The following is a 25,425-nucleotide window of genomic DNA, read 5'->3' on the forward strand; positions in this document are numbered from 1 at the left end:
GACCCGCGGGGCCGCCCCGCGTTCCCGGCACCGGAGAACGGAGSCAGGAGCTCCCGGTCCCTTCCCTGGTAGCCCCTTGGGGAGCCGCAGCACCGGGCGGTCCGCGCTGAGGTGTCCCCTGGCACCGGGAGAATCGCACGGGAGCCATGAGTGTTGCCACTCTGGAATACTCACGGAACTGAGCGTTAGGGTAATGGTGGAGAACAGTCGTGCTGGGAGACAGGCCCTAGGACTGCACCCACGTCTCACGTTTTAAGTATTTTAATCAAAAAAGCTAAAACAACTGAGCAGGAAAAGCATATCCTGGTTCTGTTGATGCTCGAGGTGCACGGAGGGTTTCCAGTTAAGTGTAGGAGTCAGCACAAAGCATAGGAAGGGCAGCAGAGTGGTGGGAGAATGATGAGTTTTCAGTTCATCAAGGGTTCAGAGGGGAATGGCGTGGATGTGTAATGAGAGAAAAGAATGCAAAGTTTAGACAGGCAGCCAGGAGGATTTTTTTATCTAGGCCTGTTTCACTTCCATGCAAACTTAGGATTTTGTTTGAGTTTGATTGTACTTCCTGTAGCTTGTCTTGTGGTTGTTTTCTCACAGCCATTATAGCTGCATCATAATAATGAAACTAAAATTTAAAACAACCCTTTGGATTGCAAGGGTRTAATTTTTTCCAACACCTTCATGCCTTTTTAGTGAAGTTTTTCTTGTTTCTGCATTGTAAGCAAAGCTTACCCCAAGAAAAGGTGTTTTTATTAACTTGTGTTTCTGTCTTGTTTGAGGTTGTGGCCATTTCTYTGAAAAATATTAAATTCCAGCAAATTTTGGTGTCAGTGCTTTGGGTATCCCAAAGTGAGCTCCTAGTCTTGAGTGTTGATCTCATTTATTTAGGGTTTTGTTGCTTTACAAGAGATAAAATAGTTATAATATCCGGATGGTAAGAGTTAGTAGCATTTGTTAGGACTATATTACATTTCCTTTGGTGGTATTTTATATAACTTTAATGGGATGAATGTACAGGGTTTCTCCTTGCTGACTGGACAATCCTAAGGAAAGGAAAGATAAAATATATCCATGGGTATCTTAGTTAATTCTGTACAACCTTTAAGAAAGCTTTCCAGCTCCTATGGAGCCCTCTGTTTCCTTGCCGACATCTTAGAATAGAATTAGAATTTCGTTTAAATTGTTTTTAAAGTATTAGAATACAGAATTTCTCATCTAAAATTGTGTAGTTTAAACATGGAGGTCATGTTAAAAAAAAAAAAAAGAAAAAAAAGCTGGGAGAGCTGAACCATACATGGGAGTCTTTATTCCCTGAAAATATTTCCGAAGAGTAAGGGGTTCTACATTGTATCTCTTCTTGAAGTAACTGTGTCAAAGTAGATCAGCTTAGAAATAGATTCCTTTTCTCTGCATTGAGAGAGTTCAACTGATTTTGGTGGCAAAGAATATTTTTCATTTATTTGCCCTTCAGTTAGTCCTGAAAAGTCAATACTGTTAGAGAAGCTGAGCTGGTATCAGGCTGGTGGCAAGGACAGGCTCTCCTTTCAGGGACACATTTTAAAATCTAACATGGTTTGTGGTAGCAAKGCTTGAAAAGGGAGGAGCAGGTGTGAACTTCTGAGGATACAGCAACTCTGGTGTTGGTTTGGGGGGAATTAACCCTGAATTGTGTGAACTTTGGCAACCACGAGCTTAAATTTGTATTGTACCCCTGTTGATAGGAATTACTCTCCAGCCACATGTTTTAAGGAGGCAGAGGGGATTTAAGCATTGATTTTTAACTCGATAACAAGTGAATCACATAGGCATTTTGGCAAAATGTAGTGTGGGTGCACGTAAATGTTCAGWTCTATATTTAGGACACAAGGAAATGAAATGAAGCTATCAGGGAAGTTCAGGCTGGACRTTGGTAAGAGGCYYTTCCYCCGCAGGGTGGCCAGGCACYGGAACAGGCTCCACAGCTGGACACTGTGTGTCCTTTCCAATTTGAGATACTCTCTGATTCTACTCCATCCCCAGGATTTCCATTTGTGACTTTTCTGGAGCTTGAATTGGGCTGCAGATACTCGCAAGAGCATTAATGTTCAGTGAAAGAGTTGTGTTGAAATACTCTATTTAATGGTCATTAAAGACTTTACATTAGAATTTTCACGTGATATAAAGAGATTTGCATGTGACAGATATTATGGAGTGTAGAAATAAGCAAGTCTGCTCTGTAAAGAGGATTTATTTTAATTTCAAGCCATCATAGCTGAATGATGCAAAGCTGTTACAGGGATGGCCCTTCCCTAAGCCTTTAATGAGGCCAGTTTTTTACATCTGTAGATGATGRCTGTTGAAGAGSAATAGAAGAAAGATTCTAGCSCTTCCAGAGAATACGTTAATACTGATAATTTGATTATGTGGATATGTAAGTTTTTGACCCAGGCAGGATGCTTTCAGAACTRCATAACTTAGGAAGGAAAGCTTGAAAAAGCAGCCTCCTTGTAGTGCAAACCAACCATTAATCTGTATAAATGAAAAATTTTAACGGAGATCACTTTAAAAAAGAAAAGGAAATACCATGATCTCTGCAGCTGGCATTAAGAACAAGTCAATATCAAGGACTCTTTAATTTAGCAATTAAAAATCAATTGAATTCTAAGATTTAGGCATAAATCCACAGTAAGATTGTAATTGAACCTCAACTGTGAAAATGCCATGTAATTTCACAAGTTTTCCAAGTGTTTCTTTCATCTGTAGAGAAGACTTCCCTTTGTTCAGCACTGACAGAATTATTCCATGTCTCATTCTCACCCAAGCTCTGCTTATTTGTCTTTGCTTGTGGTCCACAAGGGACCTGATGGAGTCAGCCTGAGCAGAGCAGAGCTGACGCTGTGGGGAAATGAGTTCAGCCTTCAGCCCTTTCTTTGATAAGGGGTGAAACTTGCCTATCTCGCATTTTGGCAAATGCCCTGACTGAGCAGTGTGGGAGAGCAACAGTCTAACAGAACAGTATGATCACCTAAGCTTGGTTTCTTTGGGAAATCAGAATTAAATTATATTTATCATGTCCAGAGGTTTTTGAGTGGGCRTAATGACTTAGRTTAGTTGTRGAGAATGTYTYGGGATTAGGTAGCTAAAATTTAATRTAAAATAAGAAYATCTAAATCTTAAAACTTCCATCATTTGTAAGTGGTACAGCTGTTTAGGAAGGTTTTGAGGTTTTGCCTGTCTCCCCTTCCACCCCACATTCCAATTTCAGCAGATGTTCTGGTCTAAAATGAACATTATTGCTCTGATCCATTGCAGCCATTACTGCAATAGGAAAATACTGCTGTTTTAGAAACACAAAATTACTAAGCTGCTTTTTATTGTTACATAATTTCTGAACTTAGGTTTATACATTTCTCAGTCTGTCGTCTGAAGTATTGCTTCTGRTAGTAGTACTATAAAACTAATTGTAACTTCACTATGTAAAGATCTTTTAAGTAGCAACTGCCATGACTTTTCAGGCTGTTTCCTTGTGTGCTTTGCCAGTTTCTGTATCAGTCATTTCTTTGGGATTTTTTTGCAGGGTGCCAGGGAAGAGGAGCTGTCTGTATGTGTAGAGACAGATAACACATCTGCCAGAGTGAACAGACAGACCAAGGATAATTGTTCTAATGGCATGTACTGTTTGTTAAATTCCAAAGGATTTCYAGTTTATCTTCTTTCTTTTGCTTTCCTCCTTGTGTTTGCTCAGTTTAGAGTGCTGGAACAATTTGCTCTTCAAGAGGACATCCCTGAAGTACATGGTTTCTGACAAGGAGCAAGAATCTATTAAACATGTGGCTTGTGCTTTTTGTAGAAGTTGACATGGTAATTAGGAGATGTGAGATTGTTTTCCTACACACTGGGGTGCAAGAGTGGCAGGAGAGCTGGCAGACTCAATAAAGTATGGAGATTCCTCCCTGAAGTTTTGGGAGTCAAGAGCTTTTCCCAGCTGTTTGCTGACTTAATTAGGTTTTTTTTCCTGTCAAAAAATCTGAAGGTCAACACATGCTTAGTAGAATCTGTCATTTGGGATGATTAAACATCCAGAGATAGATCTTTAAAAACTGGTGGTGCRCGCTTGAAGAATCTGTTGTGTTCATTTCTATGCTGGTCAGAAAAACAACTGTATTTTAGAAGCTGGTAAACAGAGAGGTGATTCCTTGCAATTGTCTGAAGCACCTGTGGAAACTGAGCATGAATATTGTCTCAGAGCAGAGATCCCTGCGTTTGGGATAATTAATGAGCAGTGTGGACATAGAGATGTTTATTAGGAGCTCGTTAGTGCCATACCAGCAGTTGAGCTCTGTGTACCAGCGTCTTCTTAAACTTTTCCTGTGTGAGTCATGACAGTCACACACGTCCCAGAATGGTCTAGTTTGTGCTGTTACCTGTGTCTTGCAGTCAGACAGGTGAAAAATCACCACTCAGCCCTAGGTCAGCAGTAATGTTGGTGTTGGTATCTTAATATTTCTGGTAATGTTGCAAAAAGCTCTAAGGAAAGCGTTTACTGGCAGGCTTTGCAATTCTGTGCATCTCTTGTCCTGCTGTTTTGGAAGGGAAGCAGATGTGCTAAAGGAAATGGTGGAATTCTTTATAGAGGAATCAAAAATCTTTCCAGGCATACTGGCTCACTGTTTGATTTTGCTCTTACTTGTTTCGTTTTTACATTTTCCTGGTTAAAAGACGCGCATAGCAATAACGTGTTAAAGATGACTGGCTTTGTGCTTTCATAGAAGCCAGATGAAAATCTGATTTGCCCAATACATGGAAATTTTCTGGCTTATGTTGAAAGTGTAACCTCAGCAGTTTGGTTTTTGAGAGGTTCAGTTTTCGGTTTGGTGTGTTTTACTATGGGAATTCATTTGGGGCAAAAATTACTGCATAATATTGAAAAGCTCGCTGAGATAAGGACATCTTGTACAAGTATCCTGTTACTTAAAGGGCAGTGAATGTTCATAGTACTAAATAGGATTTCTAAACAGATGGTCATAATTAGCATAAAATGCTTCCACAGATAAGAGTCTATTTGGTGTTCTGGTAATTATTTCAATGGTCTGATACTTTAGCATTAATTAAACCATAGCACAGCCAACAATGGAATTGCAGTGAGGAGTTCCTGAATGCAAACACAGAGGGGACATCTCAACTTCTTCAGARCAATTACCTTTTTCCTGTCATCAGAGTAAAAAAATAGAATGCTGAACATGTAATTGAAACATTTGTATGTTTGCATTTGTAACAAGTTTGTTAACAGCCTTGAAGTGACCTAACTGGTCTGTAGGTTGCCTAGAGAGCCAACACGGTGGCACATCACAGCCCAGGGTGGGGCTGTTCCCTCCGGGGTGGAGCTCTGAATGTAAATCATCATGATGAAAGCTTGAATGACAACGGTTTGGATGAACTTCTTAGGCCTGGTACCTTTTTCAGGAATGTGACTTACATAAGATAGCAACAATCTCCATAAAGCCATATTTTCTTTGAAATACACTTATGTAAACAATTTGTTTGGTACTACTGAATGGAGTGAGATGTTTCAAGAGACAAGRAAGCAAACTGAAGTTATTGCTTGCCTTGTAATGAGTTTTATCCTAAATACCTGGATTTTACGTATATCAAAGATTTTCTAGCTGTGAGTTTATGGGCCTACTGTGTGTAAGGTAGAGACAGAAAAGCAAAACTGAACTTGGTAATCCCTGCCCTTGAGTGCTCCAGTCCTTGAGAGAAAAGGTGGAAGTAACAAGAGAATCATAAAATGAGAAGCTAGTCTCTCATTTTTTTAGTGTTTTCTGGTGGTTCTTGATTTTTGTTAGTTGATTGGTRTTTTACAGAAAGAGAAACTATGTGTTAAAACAAGTGAAGTTGGGTTTAGATTGGTGTCTGATTAAGTCTGAATAAGATCTGCAGAAGGAAGGCATTATTCTACYTCCCTTCAAGTGAAAATAACATTTTAACACCTCCCCTCCCCCCMAAAAAAGGACTTTATTGCCATTTATTGCGAATAATTTAAACTTGTGGTAGTCTGGTTAATTTAGTTCACGAGCCTTTTTTGGTACAATTGTTTAATGCAGAGTTGGGGTTTCTGAGTACTTCAGCATAAGGATTTAGTTTTATGCTCTGTAATATTGAAACTGCGGTCTGTTTTTTTAATTAAAAATCATTCCAAATTGCCAGAAAGCATGTTTTAAATACTCTGTTATTCACTTACAGCTGCCAAAACATAGTACAGTGAAATAATGGTCTGCTAGCCTGCTAAACAAGTGTCCAGCTTCCACAATGCCTGTGCAGGCAGCTCAGTGGACAGAATTTCTGTCCTGCCCAATCTGCTACAACGAGTTTGATGAGAATGTGCACAAACCCATCAGCTTAGGTTGCTCTCACACCGTGTGCAAGACCTGCCTGAACAAGCTCCATCGCAAGGCATGTCCTTTTGACCAGACTGCCATCAACACCGACATCGATGTGCTTCCTGTGAACTTTGCACTCCTCCAGCTGGTTGGAGCCCAGGTATGATTGAAGCAGCTCTTTGTTTTGCCACTTTGGGTCGTTACCATTTCCGTGCCAGATGCAATGTGTGCTGCTCTTTCTTCCTCATTTTAGTCCAAGTAAATGGTAAGGTTTAACTTTGGACTGTCTAGGAGTCCATGCATACTCTAAAAGCAGCTGCACCATTTCAGGACCATCTTCTCATAAAGTGAAAACGTGTTCTAATAGTAACCTGAATTCTGATTTTAAAAAGCTCTTGAACTGTGACTGAAGAAAAATCCCCATTGGGAAAGAGACAATTATCTGTCCCAGTTGTCCATAGAATGAGTGAATCTGCAGACTGCACTCGTTCGTCATAGCCTTGCAAGAAATACAATTTCTAAATGTCGCATGTTTGGAAGTGTCTGTTTAACCAAGTTCCAGAAGTGTGTGTGYATAATTTTTTTTAAAATATGCCTGATGATGGCTTTTCAGTTGCGTTTGCAGACACTGGCTAATCAGGCCAGGAATGTTCCCTGCGCTGTCTCGTAGCAGTGGCAAAACAGTGATTATATAATCAGGACTGCGCTTTATGGAGACTAAATAAGTCTGTTCCCCTTATGCTGATTCATCTGCTTTTTCATGTTACTCTCTCTAACACCTTGGTGATGCAGTAAGATGTTTTTTTACCTTGCTTTTTAATGTCCTGTCACATGCCTTGACACAGCTGTTGGTAATAACACTATGTCAGAGTGGTTTTGTTTCTCAAGTTCACATGTTCCTTTCATCTTTTTTACGTGTCAGATCACTGTCTTGATCTTAGAAYATTTGTTTTCATGATCTCCTAACTTCTTGCAATGTATATCAAACAATTAATTTATTATGACTAACACTTGCCTCTGTTTTCCTTACCTGACCTTGTTACTCTCCTTTGAGGTTTTTTCCACCAAGTCAAGTTTCCTACTTCTTCTCTTGGAGGATTTCAGCATGCCTAAATGATGTTTAAATTATTTTTTAACTTTGCTTTACTATATTCTTGCTGGTCAGTTTTGTCCTATAACTTCCTTTGTGTGTCTGTTGTAAATCACGCTGATCTGGTACACTGATAACCCTCTCAGATCTTGTGTTCTTCATCTTTTAGACACTGGTTATTGTTTTTACCCTATTTCTGTTTTTAAAGTGTTGAGTAATAATGAAAAAACATCTTTCATCACCCTAATCCTGATCTTGGACCCTTTTTATTGTTTCTTCTACCGTGTACATGCCCTGGGTGGGTTCTRTGTTTCCCTGCTCTCGGAGCAGTGCACATCTGCAGTGTTATGTAATTAATGGTAATGTGGGTACCATGGCACAGGTCAGCCAGGTGTATGTAATTCTTCTGCCCCTTCCTCCCCCTTGCATTTTTTTTAGGTACCTGATCATCAGACAGTAAAGTTGAGTAATGTAGGAGAGAACAAACATTATGAAGTAGCAAAGAAATGTGTTGAGGATTTGGCACTCTACTTAAAGCCATTAAGTGGAGGAAAAGGTGAGTCTCTACTATCAGTGGAATTTGGATGTAGCTTGCTTTTAACAGCATTGTGTTTTCTGCACTTTAAATGTCAGTGAGATTATACTCTCATTTTTCTATTAAAATTGCCCTTATGTCTTTAAAAGCTTATTCACACTTGTCACACTGGTTTGTGGTATTTTTTTATTTTAAGTTTACAAAATACTCTATTTAATAATAATGCCTTGGGGCTAAGTTTGTACTAAAGCTGAACTTTCCCCAAAGGATAGCTTTGATGTCAGTTTAAGATTTTAATTAAAGCTCTTTTTGATGAAGAATTACACAGAGTTGCCTAAGAGAAGGRAAGGTACCTGTGACTGGTATCCAAGTCCTAGAGAACAACATRCACTGTTAGACTTTTTTTGGTCTCACTCAGATTAATTTGATCAGAAACACTGCTTTCCCTTTTCTCCCTTTGTCTGAAGGTGTTGCAAGCTTGAATCAGAGTGCACTGAGCCGTCCAATGCAAAGGAAGCTTGTGACACTGGTGAATTGTCAGCTGGTGGAGGAGGAGGGTCGGGTCAGAGCCATGAGGGCAGCTCGGTCACTGGGAGAGAGAACTGTCACAGAGCTCATCCTGCAGCACCAAAATCCTCAGCAGCTTTCTGCCAATCTTTGGGCTGCTGTCAGGGCACGAGGGTGCCAATTTCTAGGACCAGGTAAGGGACCTGTATATCTGCAACAGAATGTATTTGCCTGTACCTTTTCTTAACAATTTAATTTTAAAATTTCTTCTGTTCAGTTGAAAATGTTCTGCCAGGAAGAAAGGAGAAGGGGAGAAAATAACTCCAAATAATAGTAAAATCTGCTGGCTTAAGGTTTTTGGTTGTTTCCCYCACCCCTCTGTCAAATGTTCTTTGAAATTGGGAGGAAGTATTTCAAACCTCCTGGCAAAGAGGAGTTTAGAAGCACTCCCTGTGTGGTAGTACAGTGTAACTGTAGCAGGATGGTTGTACTGCTGCCTGTAATTGGAATTGAATATCTGTCAATACAATCAGCCATACTTTTGAAATTTRTATCTCTGATAGAAAGCATCAAATTCATAGTTAAGAATGCTGCTGAAGCAAGCACAGAACTGGAAGGAAATTCTCTTTAAACTGCAAGTTGTCCTCTTCTGATTCCGGTAGCTGCTGACAGCATTGTAGTTTATTTGATACAGTTTCATGGTGTAGCATTGATGAGGTGTCCTAGAGGACAATGGCTACAAGACTGCACAGTGGAGAAAAGTATAAAAACTGCACTACTGATGTGTTTATTACTGGAAGTTAGTCTYAGCTCTAAGTTTGCTGTGCTTAGAGTGATTCTAAGTACTTCTAAACCAKCAACTTTTAAAAAAAGTTTGCAAAGCTTTTTTTTTTTTTTTTAGTAAAATAAAAAGCAATAAGGAGTTGCTTATCTGTTCAAATACAGTAGCCTTGCTGTTTTCTGGAATATATTTAACTTCCTTTCATTTTTGTGTGTTGAAGCTATGCAAGAGGAGGCACTGAAACTTGTATTACTGGCACTGGAAGATGGCTCTGCACTCTCAAGAAAAGTTCTGGTACTTTTTGTTGTGCAAAGGCTGGAACCAAGATTTCCTCAGGCCTCTAAAACAAGCATTGGTCATGTTGTGCAGCTACTGTATAGAGCATCGTGCTTTAAGGTAAAACACCAGTATTTGACATTTGTTACTGTGAACTAGTGCAGCTCAACCAACCTAGGACTGGTTTCTGTCACCTGCAAAATGTTATGAAAATTCACCTGYTACACATTTAAATAGTGTGGTTTAAATCATTTCTTGAGACTCCTATTTCCTTTAATCAGCCTTTAATATTGTTTAGCAAAAACTGCTAGTAGAACTAATAATTACCTAACTGTATCTGCTAAGCAGATGACTTAAGCAAATCTGATGGTTTTCCTTGTTGGAAACAGTGAGTTGGTTCAGTTTTGCATCTGTGATCCTATAAAAACTTGAAGAGCTGGAATTTCTGCCTGTGCACTGCTAGCTGAGTGGGTGAATACATGGAAGAAAACAAAGTATATGCTAAATACACAAACCCAATACATTYGTGGTTTGTGCTGTGTAACTGTCTTTTTTTGATGGACTTGGAGATTCTTTTTTCAAAAGAAGGAATGTCTAACCATTACTATTTATTAGGTCACTAAAAGGGATGAAGATTCTTCTCTGATGCAACTTAAGGAAGAGTTCAGGAGTTATGAGGCTTTGCGGAGAGAACATGATGCCCAAATTGTTCACATTGCCATGGAAGCAGGACTTCGAATATCACCAGAACAGTGGTCGTCCCTTCTGTATGGAGACTTGGCACATAAATCACACATGCAATCCATAATTGACAAGGTTTGTCAAAGGGATGATTTTAGTACCTTTGTCAGATTGGTTTTGACTATCAAATGTTACTATRAAAATCTAAGAGCTCAATGAATTAACATTTTGTTTGTAGTTATGAAAACTAAAACTAGATTGAAGCTTTTTCCCTGATGTAGCATATTCATCATMTGAAGTACTTTAATTAACTTTCTGGTGTCTTATGATGAAGCTTCATAGGGCAGATTCTGAGTTGAGAAATAAAATTTCTCTCCACTGATCCTCTCTATATGCCATCTGAAGACACTATATATTCCATTTAAGAACCAATGTCATTAATATCTTTTCAAGATTAGTAATTCACAGTTGTAAGATTCAGCACACTAACACTCCCTTTATTTTCAGCTCCAATCTCCAGAATCTTTTGCTAAGAGTGTACAAGAGTTGACGATTGTCTTGCAGCGCACAGGGGATCCTGCAAACTTAAACAGGCTGAGGCCTCATTTAGAGCTCCTGGCAAACATAGATCCAAATCCAGGTRTGCAAATCAAGCTTTTTAAACTTTTCTTGATATTCTTCATATCTAGCAAAATAAATTATTAAGGTGATAACCTCCTTTCCTGGTTTCAAAATGCCCATTAATTAATAAACTCTTCTTCAGGGCTGTCTGAGTTCTGTCCTACTATTTGGTGTTGCAAAGATTTACCTCTTATTTATGATACTACTGGAATTATTGACAGAGTGATAACCCTACTTTTAATAATTTTAGATGCAGCATCTCCAACATGGGAGCAGCTTGAAAATGCAATGGTCGCTGTAAAGACTGTGGTCCATGGGCTGGTGGATTTCATCCAGAATTACAGTAGAAAAGGCCATGAAACTCCACAGGTAACCAGATTTGATCATTGCATTATGTCTTTATGTTTACTGGGAGGGGCAGCTTCGGAAATTATTGTTGATTTGAAATATTTATAGCCTTTCTTGTGGGTTAATTGATGACACTGTTATTTACTGCATTCASATTTTGGGAACCTAACATTTGTGAATATGGCATGCACCAGAGCTGGCTGTAATGAAATCCATACAAGGACAGCTTAGCCCCTCAACAAGAAATGTCCTTGTTTTTCTGATTAAAAATGCAAAATGTGAAAACATACCATGGATGTATTTTCTGTATTTTATGTGACTGTCTGATAGATTGTAAGAGGAATGTCTTGTTTGTTTTTTTTTAAAGCCACAACCAAATAGCAAATACAAAACAAGTATGTGCCGAGACCTTCGACAGCAAGGGGGGTGTCCAAGAGGAACAAACTGTACATTTGCTCATTCTCAGGAAGAGCTTGAAAAGTGAGTGTGGGAGAYWTTTTGCTTTTTCTTTATTTTCCWCTTTTTAATTTAAATCCAAGGATTCTGCTGAGATTTTTGAAAATATTGTCTTTCATACATTTATTCATTTACAAGGATTTGTGACTCTCTTGAAGTGACAATTTTTAATATGAAATTAAAGGTACAGGAAAGCAATGTCTGCAGACTAATTCCAGGGTTTTTTTTTTCAATTTTACCCCATATGAGATAAAAACTTCACAATAAGCACTTCTTATACCATCTTGTCTTTTGTGTTTGTTTGTAGATATCGCTTGAGGAACAAAAAAATCAGTGCAACAGTGAGAACATTCCCCCTTCTAAACAAAGTTGGCGTTAATAGCACCGTCTCAACCACAACGGGAAATGTCATCTCAGTCATAGGAAGCCCTGAGGCAACGGGCAAGATGGTGCCAAGCACTAATGGAATAGCTAATCTGGAAACTGGGGTTCCCCAGCTGATCCCTCGCTGTGCAGACTCCTCCCTGAGAGCTCTGGAGAACACCAAGAAGGGAGGGAAGRCTGGAGCCAATGGCCAGAACGCTTCTGGGTCCCCCACAGAATCACTTCCTGAGAAGTAAGTGACTTTTTTTTGCACCAAAGCAATGAAATAGAGCATTTTGCTATTAGATTATTGTGGATGGCCAACAGATACTGCAGTGTGCCGAGTGGCTGCAGAGCTGTGTAAGATCCTGCACTGCAGTGCAGGCACAGTTAAACAAAGCCTGTGGGTTCAGGGTGTCAGCACCAGCATCCTCTGTTTTAGCTATTCAGTACCCCTGTGCAATATAGACAAAATGGCAAATCTCTCCCTGTATCTCTTACTCAATTGTTCTCAGCCTGTCTTAGTTACTGTTTAATTATTACATAAAAAGTAGAAGTTGTGCCATATACATAAATTACATGCATATTACATACCATTGCATTATTACAGACAAATATGTTTTTGCACACAATAAATTGCACTCAAAAACTGACATTTCCTAAAACCAAGAAGGATGCACATTGTGTGTAGTTCCTAGAAACCTTCTCATTTTAGGTTTTCAAGATAATTCTGCAGGAAGCACTGAGTCTCTTAACAGCTTTTCAAAGCCTTTGTCTTTATCAGAATACATTTACAAAGGGTATCAAAACATTTACATCYACTTTTGAGTTCTCCTAGGAGAAAGTCTAAGATGTAGCATCAGTTTGGGGTATGAAAAACAAAATTCCAGAGGAAATGACAAGGCTCAAATTTCCATGTTATATGGTAGTGTACATGAAGTGTTGACTAACTGAAATAAGTGAATATCTACTTAATGATTTCTTGGTAATCCTTTTCAGTAAAATTGGTTCTCCACCCAAGACTCCTGTAAGCCAGGCAGCAGCTACCTCAGCTGGTCCTCCTAATATTGGAACAGAAGTTAATTCTGTGCCTCCAAAATCCAGCCCGTTTGTTCCCAGAGTACCCGTCTACCCTCCACATTCTGATAATGTTCAATATTTCCAAGATCCCAGGACTCAGCTGTCATATGAAGTTCCACAGTATCCACAGACAGGTGAGTGAGCACTGAATCAAAAATAACTCTGAACTTTTCTCCGGAAAAACCCAAATCCTGAGAAATATATTTCTATTTTGTCAATGTCTGTTTTGTTTTTATTAAATATCAGCTGAATCTTCACTTAATGGAATACTAATCTTGTTCATTGCTGGGTATGTGAGGCCATTGCTCTTGCCATGGCCTGTCTGTGAGCATATCCATGGGCAGGATTCAGAGGCCTAGCATGCTCCTGCTCAGAGACTTACACATCTTTATGCTTGCTCAAATGTTTTTGAAAGGTTCCAGTTATTTTTTTAGGCTGCACTGTGCATGTTTATATTCAAGCAAACAATTGTGGTTTACAGCACTGAGTCATTCACAAGCTCTCAAAAGGTAGAGCTGTTCAGGCACTCCTCTTGAAAGAAGAATAAGTCAAGTGTGAAATGGTTATTTATAGCCTTTTAATATTTTAGCAATATAGCTTTTTATTTTAGAGAGAACTATTTTAACTTCCTATATAAAGAATTGCTTAAGATCCTTTCTTTTCAGTTCTATAGTTAGACCATAGTACATARGAGCAATATTTTCCAAACTGGGTCCAGGTGGTGAAGGGCTAGCACTGCAACTGCAAATGTGGTTGTCATACRTGAAATTATATTTAACTGAATCGTGGTAGGCTCAGTAAGAGGTTTGTAAAGTGTGACTCCTTGTTCTCTAAAGGTACTCACCAATGCTATTTACAGTTTTAGAAGGTGTAGGATTTTGGGTCATTTGTGGTTGCATTAAATATGCCTTTTTCCACTTTTTAAGGGTATTATCCACCACCTCCAACAGTACCAGCTGGTGTGGCTCCCTGTGTTCCTCGCTTTGTGAGGTCCAATAACGTTCCAGAATCCTCCCTCCCACCTGCTTCCGTGCCATATGCCGATCATTACAGTACATTTCCCCCTCGAGATCGACTGAATTCTCCTTACCAGCCTCCTCCTCCGCAGCCGTATGGACCAGTTCCTCCTGTCCCCTCTGGAATGTATGCTCCAGTTTATGACAGCAGGCGCATCTGGCGCCCACAGATGTACCCACGAGATGATATTATTAGGAGCAATTCTTTACCTCCCATGGATGTGATGCACTCATCTGTCTATCAGACATCGTTACGGGAGAGGTACAACTCTCTGGATGGGTATTACTCTGTGGCTTGTCAACCTCCAAACGAGCAGAGGACTGTGCCTTTACCAAGGGTAAGTGAGAGCCAGGAAGGGAAGGCTCTATCCAGAGTTGGTTCTGWAGGTTATTCCTGGAAAGTTGGTAAATAATTAGCATAGACCTGTTTATTACAGTGATAAGATATGTGGCTTGGACAAAGTTCTTGTTTTGTTTTTAACCTTAAAATGAGCTTGTAAAAAAGACCACTCTAATCTACATTAGGACCAGAGCCTCTCTGCTTCTTTAATGCCCATGAATTAATTGCATATTTAAGATCTGAGTTGCCATACATAGGCCTACAAATTTTYGTGAAACTCTTCAAGAGATATCAGTGAAGGGTTACAGACCCAAAGAAATTTGGGAGTTCAAGTGTGTCCCATGCAAATATTTTCCTTCTGATTAGAGTGTGATATCCAGTCCTGTGTTTATTGTTTCTAGGAGCCTTGTGGTCATTTGAAGACTGGTTATGATGAGCAGCTGAGACGGAAGCCAGAGCAATGGGCACAGTACCACACTCAGAAAACTCCTCTGGTATCGTCAACCCTTCCTATGGCAACACCTTCTCCAACACCACCTTCTCCTCTCTTCAGTGTAGATTTCAGCACAGAGGTGGGGAACCAAAGAACTTGTTTATTTTCCCTTCCTGTTACTGTAAGGTGCCATTTAAGTTTTCTAGTAAAGATTTTTCTACCTGCCATTTATTGTTTTTAAAGTAAAATTAATCTTCTAGCAAAAGGAAAGTAATATCTAATAATGATGCATTCAATTTGGTATTAAGGTGATGCTAAACATGACTGCAGAAAAAAGTTTAAGATGTGAAGTGATTCAGTTCAGCCTCACTAAAGGAAATGTAATTTCATTGAACTCAACTTTGTGAACCTCCAGGTTTTTGTGTAGGGAACAACAGTTGTGTTTTCCATTAACAAGTACATTGCCTTTGATACTCCAAATAGCTTTAAYTTGATGAGTAGCCTGAATTGAGCTACAAGTGCTTGTCAAGTCCCAAAGAATGCTTATCCCTTAAAAGTAGTAAAAGGCATTGGTAGGACATCGTGTACTTCTGGGGTAAGTCCTGCAAAGGAGAATGGGAACTCAAGAAATAGCAATAGTGTGCTTTTGAAGAAAAAAAAAAAAAGCCTGCAGTATTTTTCTCCATCTCTCTAAATTAGATGCATTCAAGAAGCTACTTTGAAAAACACAGTGCCAGGCACTCTTTGCTGTGGTTTGACAGTTTTGTTGGTGATATTTGAGGTGTTAAGAATGATTATTCAGAAAATAATTTGTCGGTGTACCTCAAGTGCCTTATGGATGCATTCAAGGTGTATCAGGATTTAGTCATTTTCACCCAGTTTGGAGGGTTGTAAGTCRTACTTGTATTTACCACTGGCTGATACATTAAAGGAAAATGCATGGCTTCCTCTCAGTTAAATTTCTGTAGGTATTTGCCTAAAGAAACCTGACACTAACACAGATTCAAGTCTCTCATCTTGGCAGRCCAGGCAGTTATTTGTATGGCAAAGTTTGCCCTCAGACAGCTGTCAGGGGCACTGGTTTAAAATTTKAAAAAACAGCTTATACTGTCCCCAAGTCAAGTCTTGAATATGGCTGGAACTTCTTGATTGACTTTTGAGATAATTTAATTAAATAGCAGTAAATGTCTCTTCTCATTTTAAAACTGAATTCCCTGTTTTGATTATTCATTGCTTATTTATTCCCTTTTCTGTAGTTCTCAGAGAGTGTCAGTGATTTGAGTGGAGCTAAATTTGAGGAAGACCATCTCTCTCACTATTCACCGTGGTCTTGTGGCACTATTGGCTCTTGTATAAATGCTATCGACTCAGAGCCCAAGGATGTGATTGCCAATTCCAATGCCGTGTTAATGGTAGGGGTTTTCTGCATGTTCTCTCCTTAGTGTGATGATCATTACATGCTGAAGTGTCTTCTGTTTGGTTAAACCAGCTTAAAAAATTACAGCTTCCATTATTAGTATTTTAAAGTAGTTCTGCTCATTTGAAGTTGTTTGGAATATCCTTTCCCAGTTTTGTAAATAGGCAACAATASTGAGAAAGTTACTGGCCAACTGAAGGATGTGCATAACCTCAAATGAGTCCATGTATGTCCTGTCTCCTGAACATGTAGGATTTGGACAGYGGGGATGTCAAGAGGAGAGTGCATTTATTTGAAACCCAGAGAAGGGCAAAGGAGGAAGATCCTATAATCCCATTCAGTGATGGACCCATCATCTCCAAGTGGGGTGCGATCTCCAGGTCATCCCGCACAGGTTATCACACGACAGATCCAATCCAGGCCACTGCTTCCCAAGGAAGTGCTACTAAGCCCATCAGTGTATCAGGTACAAGTACTGGCTTTGTGTGACAATAATTCATCATTCATACACATCACCAGCATTTCATCCTCTTTGAGCTTACTGCAGCTTTGAAATGCAAAGAGCTGAAGAACGKGTACATCCCACTGACAAATGGAGARGATGGTGAATGATATCTTAATTCTTTTACAGATTTGAATGATATCTTAATTCTTTTACAGATTATGTCCCCTATGTCAATGCTGTTGACTCAAGATGGAGTGCCTATGGCTCAGATTCTGCTTCATCAGCACGTTATGCGGAACGGTACGAGCTCCTTCCCTCTGTTCACAGCTTTTCCTGTAGCTTGCACTTCTTCAAAGTCTCAACCTGTGTGTGGGGAATCTGGAATGTCTATTAATAGACATTCTTAATTTTAAAGTAAAAGACTTTTTACCTATCCAGCATAAAGCCTTGGAAAAAAACTAGGTTAAATCTTGTGTAGTCTTTAATACTTAATGCAGTTAATAGTGYACAATTACTAGCAATGTATCCCTTGAGAGACCTATCAAAGAATTGGAGTCAGGTACTGCCAAGTTGTCGTGTCAAAATCTTGAGTAGTTTCAGGGTTTCTTGCCACATCTTACCAATGTGTAAAAGAAGGATGTTTGCTTCATACAATGCCTTGAAGTATTGTGAGTCACAGTGAAGATGAAGAACACATTGTCTTAATCACATCTAGTTTCTGTCCAAAAATCTAACATTGATAGACTAATGAAGTGATAGGGCCTTTGATTTRGAGAACATGTTTTTAATTCCCAGTTTTGCCTTCTTTCATTTAAAGGGACAGGTTCATAGTTACAGATTTGTCTGGTCACAGAAAGCATTCCAGCACTGGAGATCTACTGAGTATTGAATTACAGCAGGTAAGACTAGGTATTATACAAGGGTCTTTTAATTTAAAATAAATTGTTTRGTAAAATGCTTTTAAATAAATTTTCTTGGTGTAGCCTATGGAAACTAGTACAAATGAATTATCAAAAATTATCAATAAAGATTCAAGTAGACATTAGTCCTGCAGCACTGTATTCCTCAGTAGGACTGCTCATAGGAGGTGTTCCACTGGCATTGGGAAGGCCATTTTAGGGACAAAGTGCTCTACCTGAGGCATGTCAGCAAATATAGAAAGAGAGAAATGCAKTGCATTAAGAGCACACGTGGTTCTCCATCTAGCAAGATAACTGTGAGTGCATTTGTGAGTGGGTTATTCTGCTATCTGACCACATGTGGTTTAGGTGCAGTGGTTGGTAACTGCTCTGTTTCTTTCCATAGGCCAAAAGCAACTCCTTACTCCTTCAGAGAGAGGCAAATGCACTTGCCATGCAGCAGAAGTGGAATTCTCTAGATGAAGGCAGTCGTCTTACCTTAAATCTTTTAAGCAAGGAAATTGATTTGAGGAATGGTGAGGTAAAGAAAGGGGTAATTGGGATGAAACAAATCTTTGAGAGTTTTTATGTGTATGCAGAAGTGCATAAATTTAAACTAAGAGTTGAAACTTAGTTTTAACACTACCAAATATTTATAGCACATTCTGTGCAAGTTAAGTCAGTGTTGTTGCACTCAGTTACTTCCCTGAGATTAGGCAGGTGCACCCACTATGCTGGCTGTTCYAAACATGCATTTTCAAAGTGGGAAAAATGTGACAACCTTTTTCATGAAATCATTAGTTTTTGTCTATTTGTACGTGTTATAAATCTAAATATTTTTCCAATGGACTCTTGAAATTTCTGTTTCAGTGTTCATTTTATCTCTGTTTCAGTACTTTCTTGTGATTAGATTTAGCCTTGTATCCTGTGCTATGCCTGAAGTTCTGTTTGTGTCCAGCTAACTCTTTTGTATTGTACAATGTTGTCCTAGAAATGCATCTTCTGTCTTCCCTTTACTCCAGTGCTGTGTGAAGCAGGTGAAGAGCCAACTTGATGTTTAGAGAACGTGTTAATTCTTTTTTAGACTGATTATCCTGAAGATTGTGCAGACACAAAGCCAGACCGAGACATTGAATTGGAGCTGTCMGCCCTCGATACAGACGAACCTGATGGACAAGGTGAACAGATAGAAGTGAGTACAAAAACYTGTGTGTCTGAAGAGGTCACTGGGTCCTTTCATTAGTCTTTATAGATTATGTTGATAGCAAAGCCTTTTGRGTTCAGTCTTGGTAATGACATCCAGCATTTACCTTATTTAACACTTGGGGTCTTTTACTTCTCACTCAGATACCTGGCAGTTAATACCAGTGAAGTTAAAAACAGCTCACAGTTTATACTGCTCTTGTCATTCACAACCATTGAATAATTGATTTTTCCTTTAGAAAAATTTGTAGACATTCCAATAATATCACATAAAATTTAAGAGTTTTATGACCATACTCACATTTCCTTTAGCTTAATGTAGTGGAAATTAATAGGAAAACATAAGCTGGTAGAGACAGAGTTGATGGGSATGTCTCCTTTTCTCTTGCAGGAGATTCTGGACATACAGCTCGGGATTAGCTCCCAAGAGGATCAGCTGCTCAATGGAACAACTGTAGAGAATGGGCATCTGCTAAAGCAGCACCAGAAAGAATCCATGGAACAGAAGAGACAAAGTTTAGGTGAAGACCTTGTGATTCTGTGAGTGTTAGACAAAACAGCAGTGTCTGCCAGTGTTAGACAAACAGMAGCATCAGAATAGTGGAACATGATTGTGTAAGGATGAACTGTGTACCTGCTCAGACTTGGATTAGACATCTGCATTGTTCRTACATGGTGGAGTGAGAAGAACCTGCTAAGAAATAGAATTAGGTCACAAAGCTGAAAGTCCCAGGCTGGTACCATTGTTCGTATGCATCGTTGTAATTGTACACACTGAAACGTGTCACAGCTGTTCAAAATACCTTTCACAGTCAGTAAGCAAAAAATGCAGAATATTTTTATAGTTAACAGAAATTAAGAGAAACTTCTAAAGGTTAAATGGCGGACTGTTTGCACAAATCTCCGTGGAGAGGTAGATTTTAAAATACACTATTTTAGGTTTATATGTTCGGTAGTCTTTAATGAGTAAAGCAGCCTTTGAAAATGAGGCAGACTACATTAACATCTCGAGCAAACCATTCCAGAGGAAGATGTTTAGCCTGTTGCTAAAAATGAGTTTATTTAGTCAGTATTTATTTAATGCACACAATTCAGTTCCGGATACTTGTGCATGTCCTTGTTTAATATTTGTGTAACTTATTTTTCTCCTCAGGGAGGAGCAGAAAACAATCCTGCCCGTAACTTCTTGCTTCAGTCAGCCGATCACAACATCTGTTAGCAATGCAAGCTGCCTGCCCATCAGCACATCAGTCAGTGTTGGCAGCCTCATTTTGAAAACTGCTCACATTATGTCTGAGGATAAAAATGACTTTTTAAAGCCTGTTGCAAATGGCAGGATGGTTAACAGCTGAAAGGCATTCATCTTTCCAGCTTGTGACCACACCATGGAAGCATTTACACTAGCTTTTTATATATATAATATATATTATATAATGTATATTTTTTTTAAAAAAAATAATATTGGGGTCATGCATTTCCTGTGGACTCTTTGATACTTCAAGCCCCTCTCGCATTAGCATTCTGAAGAAAAAAAAACTTACTTTAGTAGGGTAAGGCGTTCACTTTCCACAAATGAATGGAATTTGGACATTGTTTTACTTAAGCTTAAAGCAGCTTTTTATGAGTTTGTAGCAATCCGGTGCGGTATCTGAGCCATTCTTGTTGAAAATGGCTTCTGTAGAAAACTAACAACTCAGTTATTTAAACTAGCAGGATCCTACGATGATACATCTAGTGAAAGGAAGACTAACTTATTTGTCTCTATTTTGTTTCACGAGAGAAGAACTTGTGTCTTGTTGCAGCTGCTTTTTCTTTAGTTGTGGAACTTTGCATGGAGTATTGTTTCCTGTTGGAAGACTGAGAGGTGGAGATTTGRACTTGAGGCTTTTACAGGGTTAACACACCATTAGCTTTGCACTGCTGTGTTATTTGCAGGTCTGTGGGGCAGTGCTTTGCTGCAGCTTTTGGTTTCCATTCCCYCCCAGTTTCTGCTTTAGTGCTGTAGATACACATTCACAGGCTACTTGTCCAAGTAAAGTTACCAGAAGTAAATCAAGTGCCTAAGTCCTCCAGCTAATGTACTAGGTATTGATTTCCCCAAGCTACACATGAAACAATTTTCAACGATTTTGAGAAGTTATGCACTAATGTAACAGCAATTTTGGGTTTTTTCTTCTTTTTTTTCTGTTTTTTCATTAATAGTTCTCAACTTGGAGGTTATAGGATCCAGATGACTTGGCAAAAAGTATCAGGTGCTCTTGGCTTTCCTTTGAAAACCCTGTATCTAGTGTTTGCACTGACTAACAAGATGGTATTGCTGTTTTTTTGTACTGTTTTGTTTTTAATTTAAACTAAATATTGGGAATTTAAGGTGGTTGTAATTACCTTTGTTAAATGTTGTTAATCATAATTTTGTATTCAGGTTTAATTTTTGCTTATTCAGTGGCAACTTATTTTCAAAGACCTTGAAAATACGATAAGATAGCATTATCTGACCTTCAGAGTACTGAAAACTGTATGAATTTATGCCCTGTTAAGAGATGACTGAGAATCATGTTAGACATGTCAACTGAAAATTGGTTTTCATAAATACACATGAACTAGAGCCCTGGGCATATTTTTTTGAGAAGCTTAAAAATACACTTTTTTTTTCTTTTAAGAAAGCAGGACTCTCCCTCCTGATGATTACTGTCTTCTTGTTTGTCCTCTTACTTTTCTTTGTGACAAGTTTTACATTTTTTTATGTTTTTATTAACTTCTGTGAAGTTGTTTACTCTGAAAATTGTACTGGAATATTTTAAGCCAAGCTGATCTTTCACCAGGTGTACTGCATGTAAGGGCTTTTCCTGCTAGCAAAATGCTTAAAGAGGATCATGTTACTGGTCGTCTGAGTTGTTATTTTACAAAATCACAGCTATGTGGTCGGGTAAGATTTTGATAACTGTTTTGTGCACGCTTCTGGGGGGTGGGGGTTGGCATTTCCCTGAGGGTTACTGATTAGACTAAGTAAATATTGGTGTTTGATATCTCTCCTAATGAACCTGTCCATGAAATAATTATGTTGTAAATATACCTGCAAATCCAAGGGTTAGTTTTGATATTCTGGTGTCAGTATGGAAGATCTTACACATCTATTTAATACTCCAACGTCAAGGAATGTATGTAGAAAAACAGTCAAGTAGTCTTTTCTTAGTTTCCTTTGGCTGTTGCTGTACCTTCTCCAGCCAGTGCCACCTCACTTTAGGGTTAGACTGACGCTTTGTTTCACTTGCTACGTGAAGTGAATGGATACAAGAACCAGACCACCTTTGTCACCTTAACTTATTTCCTATTGATGTTAACTTTAACTTAGAATGTTAGACATAAATATGATTGTTGTATATTTTATACCAAGACCATTCTGTAAATATGAATTTATATTACTTTTGAAATGCTTCTGAGATACTATTATTTGCTGTACAATGTAATTCCAAAACAGATATGCAAACAAGTATGTCTCTTTCATGGATATTTAAACAGTGAGATCTTCCATGTTGAAGGTGATGTAATTTTTTTAAAAGATTTTTAAATTTTAAATTGCTATTTTGTTACAAAAATAGAGAAAATATAAAGGTTTGAGAAGTCCTTATTTGCCCTCAGGGAAAGAGCCCTCTGTGCACCAGAACTCCACAGAACATCTTCAGCATGATCTGAGGGTGAATATATACTACATAAATTGATTGTGTATTTACCTTAACTTTTTAATTTTAAAATGGCAATTTTAAAAACTTGGTTGTGCTCTGCTGGAGGGGATTGGGATAAGCTGCTTACACACATTTGCCTGTTTGTCCAGTGAAATGACATAAGCCTGACATTATTCCTGCCAAGGTCTTGGCACGTTTATGAACAAATGTATCTCTAGACTCTTGTCTGCAGCAGGAGGTCCCGTGATAGAGCAGTTCTCTAGGATGACCATATACTTCATATGGAAAGTTGGTTCTCAACTGAGGCTAGAGTTTTCTAGTTGAATTTTTAACCTATAATGACAGGCAAAAGAAATATTTGGGGGTTTAACAGCATGCCAGCTTTGTGTTATGGTTTTAACACTGACTGTGTGGTTTTTGCCATGAAACTAATGCCCTCCAGTGCCCTGACAGGGAGAAGAAGCTGCAGGTGGGAACACCTGGCTCTGGCTTCCTTCTTTATTGAAGTTTCAGCCCTTGACCCTTTACAAACAAGTATGTATTCATTTGTTAGTTGTAAATCAGGTGCCTTTGGGCTGTGGAAGGGCTTATTTTCTGACACTTGAGAGAGAGTGACTTACCTTTGTGTGTCAATAGCAGCGATGCCCATTTAGGTTTTGGCCTAACTTACTGAGCTGTCAGAAAAGAAGGCCCGGAGCAGATCGGAGAAAGAGATTGGCTCTTTTGCTTTGCTTGGACAAGCATTTTGGGTTGGTTTGGTTTGGTTAATTTTTTTTTTCTTTTTCCCCATTAGGGGTACAGCAGGGATTTCACATGCAAGAGAGACAGGAATTATTAGTATCTAAGTTAATTGTGTTGCCTCGCTACCTGGATTCATTCCTTGGTTTGCCTCATTTCCCACATAGGTCTTAATAGAGACTAATGCTTGTGCTGGGAGAATGCTTGTGTGAGAAAGTAACTATCTGTACATTCTTAACATATACTTAGAGCAGAGTGATTGCCCTGCTACAGATATTTTGTTCCTGTAAACAGGTGACAAGAAATGAATCTTAGTGTTTATGCAGATTTTGCATTGTAGAATGTATACTAGACCCTTCAAAGGCAAGGTTAGACTCTTTGCAAAGCAAACTGGCGTTGGTTCTTGGTAGTCTAGTACAGGGACACTAAAGTTTGGCATTTGATTTAGGTAAAAGAAAACAGTTGTACACAGCTGATTATGTTAAATAAGCTYTTAATTAAGCTCTTTGTAGAAGTCTAATTTGGAAGGTTTTAGTGCTTTGATAACTCAATGGAAATTTTAATTTCTCCTGTACTCAAGAGCTGAATGCTGTTCTTGTATAATAGTGTACTAGGCTGGATGAGGTACAAAATAATGCACAGTGGTCAGAAACAGCTGAGGAAAGAACGCTTAAAATAACTCAATCTAAACTCAGAATAGTTCCAAACATTGGTTTTGTTTGCTTTTTTAAAGCACAAGTTGTCAAGTTGTACCTGTTGCTGTACATAAACACTGTATGCCAGCAGCTCCTTGATCATATTTGTGAACAGACTTTTCATTAATTATTAGACTGGTATTAAAGGAAGGTGTTGGATTTGAGAGTGTAACAAAATGAGAAATGATCAGATGATCTRTAGGATGTAAAASTCCATTTTTATGTTGTAGTTTAATCCCTTTGTTAGGAAGTTCCCTCTCACTGAGGGACCTCTTCTGCAAGCAGAACACAATAAATGTGTTTTTTTAAATGACCCAATTTCCCAGTGTAAATGAACAGCTGACTTTGGCAGTAGTCATCCCCCTGCATCTCTTTGCTGGCAAGGGAGCAGGACCAGGGGAAAGAAAAACCCCGAAACTGTCAGTGATAAGATGAAACAAATCTGAATATTCAAAGTGCCCAATGCCCAAACACAATTCTACGCCCCGTTATTTAAGGATGCTTGTGGAAGCTTTTAATCACTCGAGATTCTGCTGTAAAAGCTGAAATAAAGCAGAGCCTGGCTGCGTTTCTACCGCCAAAAGCCAAGGTCATTTGCACATAGCCCATGGATTTCTCCAGAGTAGATCTCCGTTACCCAAGGCATGGGAATGCATGCGTTTTCTTAGCTGGGCAAACAAGTACATTATACAGTAGTTGTGATACAACACACGTGGCTTTGATTTGTACTGCACATACCCACTGTACAGCCACTCCGAAGTATTGTGGTTAGCTTGCAGCATCTGCTGTCGCATTGATACTGTTTACTGCGTATTCTTTTCCCTGGAAGTTTTAAAGAAAATTTTTTTTTCTTGTTGCATTGATTACATTTTATAAATTTGCTTAGCTGGAAAGTTTGGGAAAAGAGGCCTGTTTGTCAATTGTACAACCGATTGTGAAGCTCTAGTGTGAATATTTTTACGTCTGTATTAGACATTTTCTTTGCAAATCTATTGTTCGATTGAAATGTAAATGAAATAAAAGATGGTGTACACCCATCATGTATAAAGCAGGCACCATCGCTACGATGGATTTAATGCTCATTTTTATGGCGCATTCTCAGCTTCTATTTAAAACTATAATTTAAAGAAAAAAAAAATCTGTAAAATGAAATGGGGATATATGGGGGAGTAAATTCTATTCCGTTTATTTCGGTTTTGATTCCCAATGGTAATGTTTCCCTTCGTGTTAGAGTAGGGGGGTCCCGGCGGGGCCCGTGTGTCGCTGTAGCACTGACGTGCAGAGGTTGTAGCTTTGGCTGGGCACGGATAGAGCATCCCGGTTCGGTGTTTGAGAGACTCGATGGAAGAAGTTTGCAGTATTGACATGTATTTGCATGCACGAATAAAAATTATTTGTCCACCTTAACGGGCTGTTTGTCGTCAAGGGGGCTGGCGGGCGGGGGGGTTCGGCCGGGACCGGGTCC

At 38.9% G+C, this 25,425-nt stretch overlaps 1 protein-coding gene and 1 non-coding gene across 4 annotated transcripts; both read left to right on the forward strand.

The window, feature by feature from the left end:
• The first annotated feature begins 6,183 nt into the window (after positions 1-6,183).
• On the forward strand, positions 6,184-25,380 carry RC3H2 (ring finger and CCCH-type domains 2). 3 transcript variants are annotated; one of them, XM_057372938.1, is made up of 20 exons: positions 6,184-6,513; positions 7,882-7,999; positions 8,446-8,679; positions 9,487-9,662; positions 10,158-10,358; positions 10,731-10,863; positions 11,095-11,213; positions 11,560-11,672; positions 11,956-12,264; positions 13,011-13,225; positions 14,018-14,445; positions 14,849-15,019; positions 16,137-16,292; positions 16,550-16,763; positions 16,958-17,042; positions 17,560-17,641; positions 18,048-18,182; positions 18,726-18,833; positions 19,236-19,384; positions 19,998-25,380. In XM_057372938.1, exons 1-20 carry the CDS (start codon positions 6,283-6,285, stop codon positions 20,194-20,196), a joined length of 3,576 nt encoding a protein of 1,191 aa, XP_057228921.1. In that variant the 5' UTR covers positions 6,184-6,282; the 3' UTR covers positions 20,197-25,380. The 3 variants fall into 3 exon arrangements, with proteins under 3 accessions (XP_057228921.1, XP_057228923.1, XP_057228922.1); XM_057372940.1 differs by having other exon boundaries at positions 19,236-19,365; positions 19,998-20,093; XM_057372939.1 differs by lacking the exon at positions 16,137-16,292.
• On the forward strand, positions 10,529-10,642 carry LOC130577535 (small nucleolar RNA SNORD90). The gene has a single exon (XR_008965769.1). It is a non-coding gene; the product is annotated as a small nucleolar RNA SNORD90 (small nucleolar RNA).
• Positions 25,381-25,425: the final 45 nt, after the last annotated feature.

This window comes from Malurus melanocephalus, unplaced genomic scaffold (genome assembly GCF_030028575.1).
Source record: "Malurus melanocephalus ecotype Western Australia unplaced genomic scaffold, MMel_1.1 scaffold_181, whole genome shotgun sequence".
Lineage (NCBI taxonomy): Eukaryota > Metazoa > Chordata > Aves > Passeriformes > Maluridae > Malurus > Malurus melanocephalus.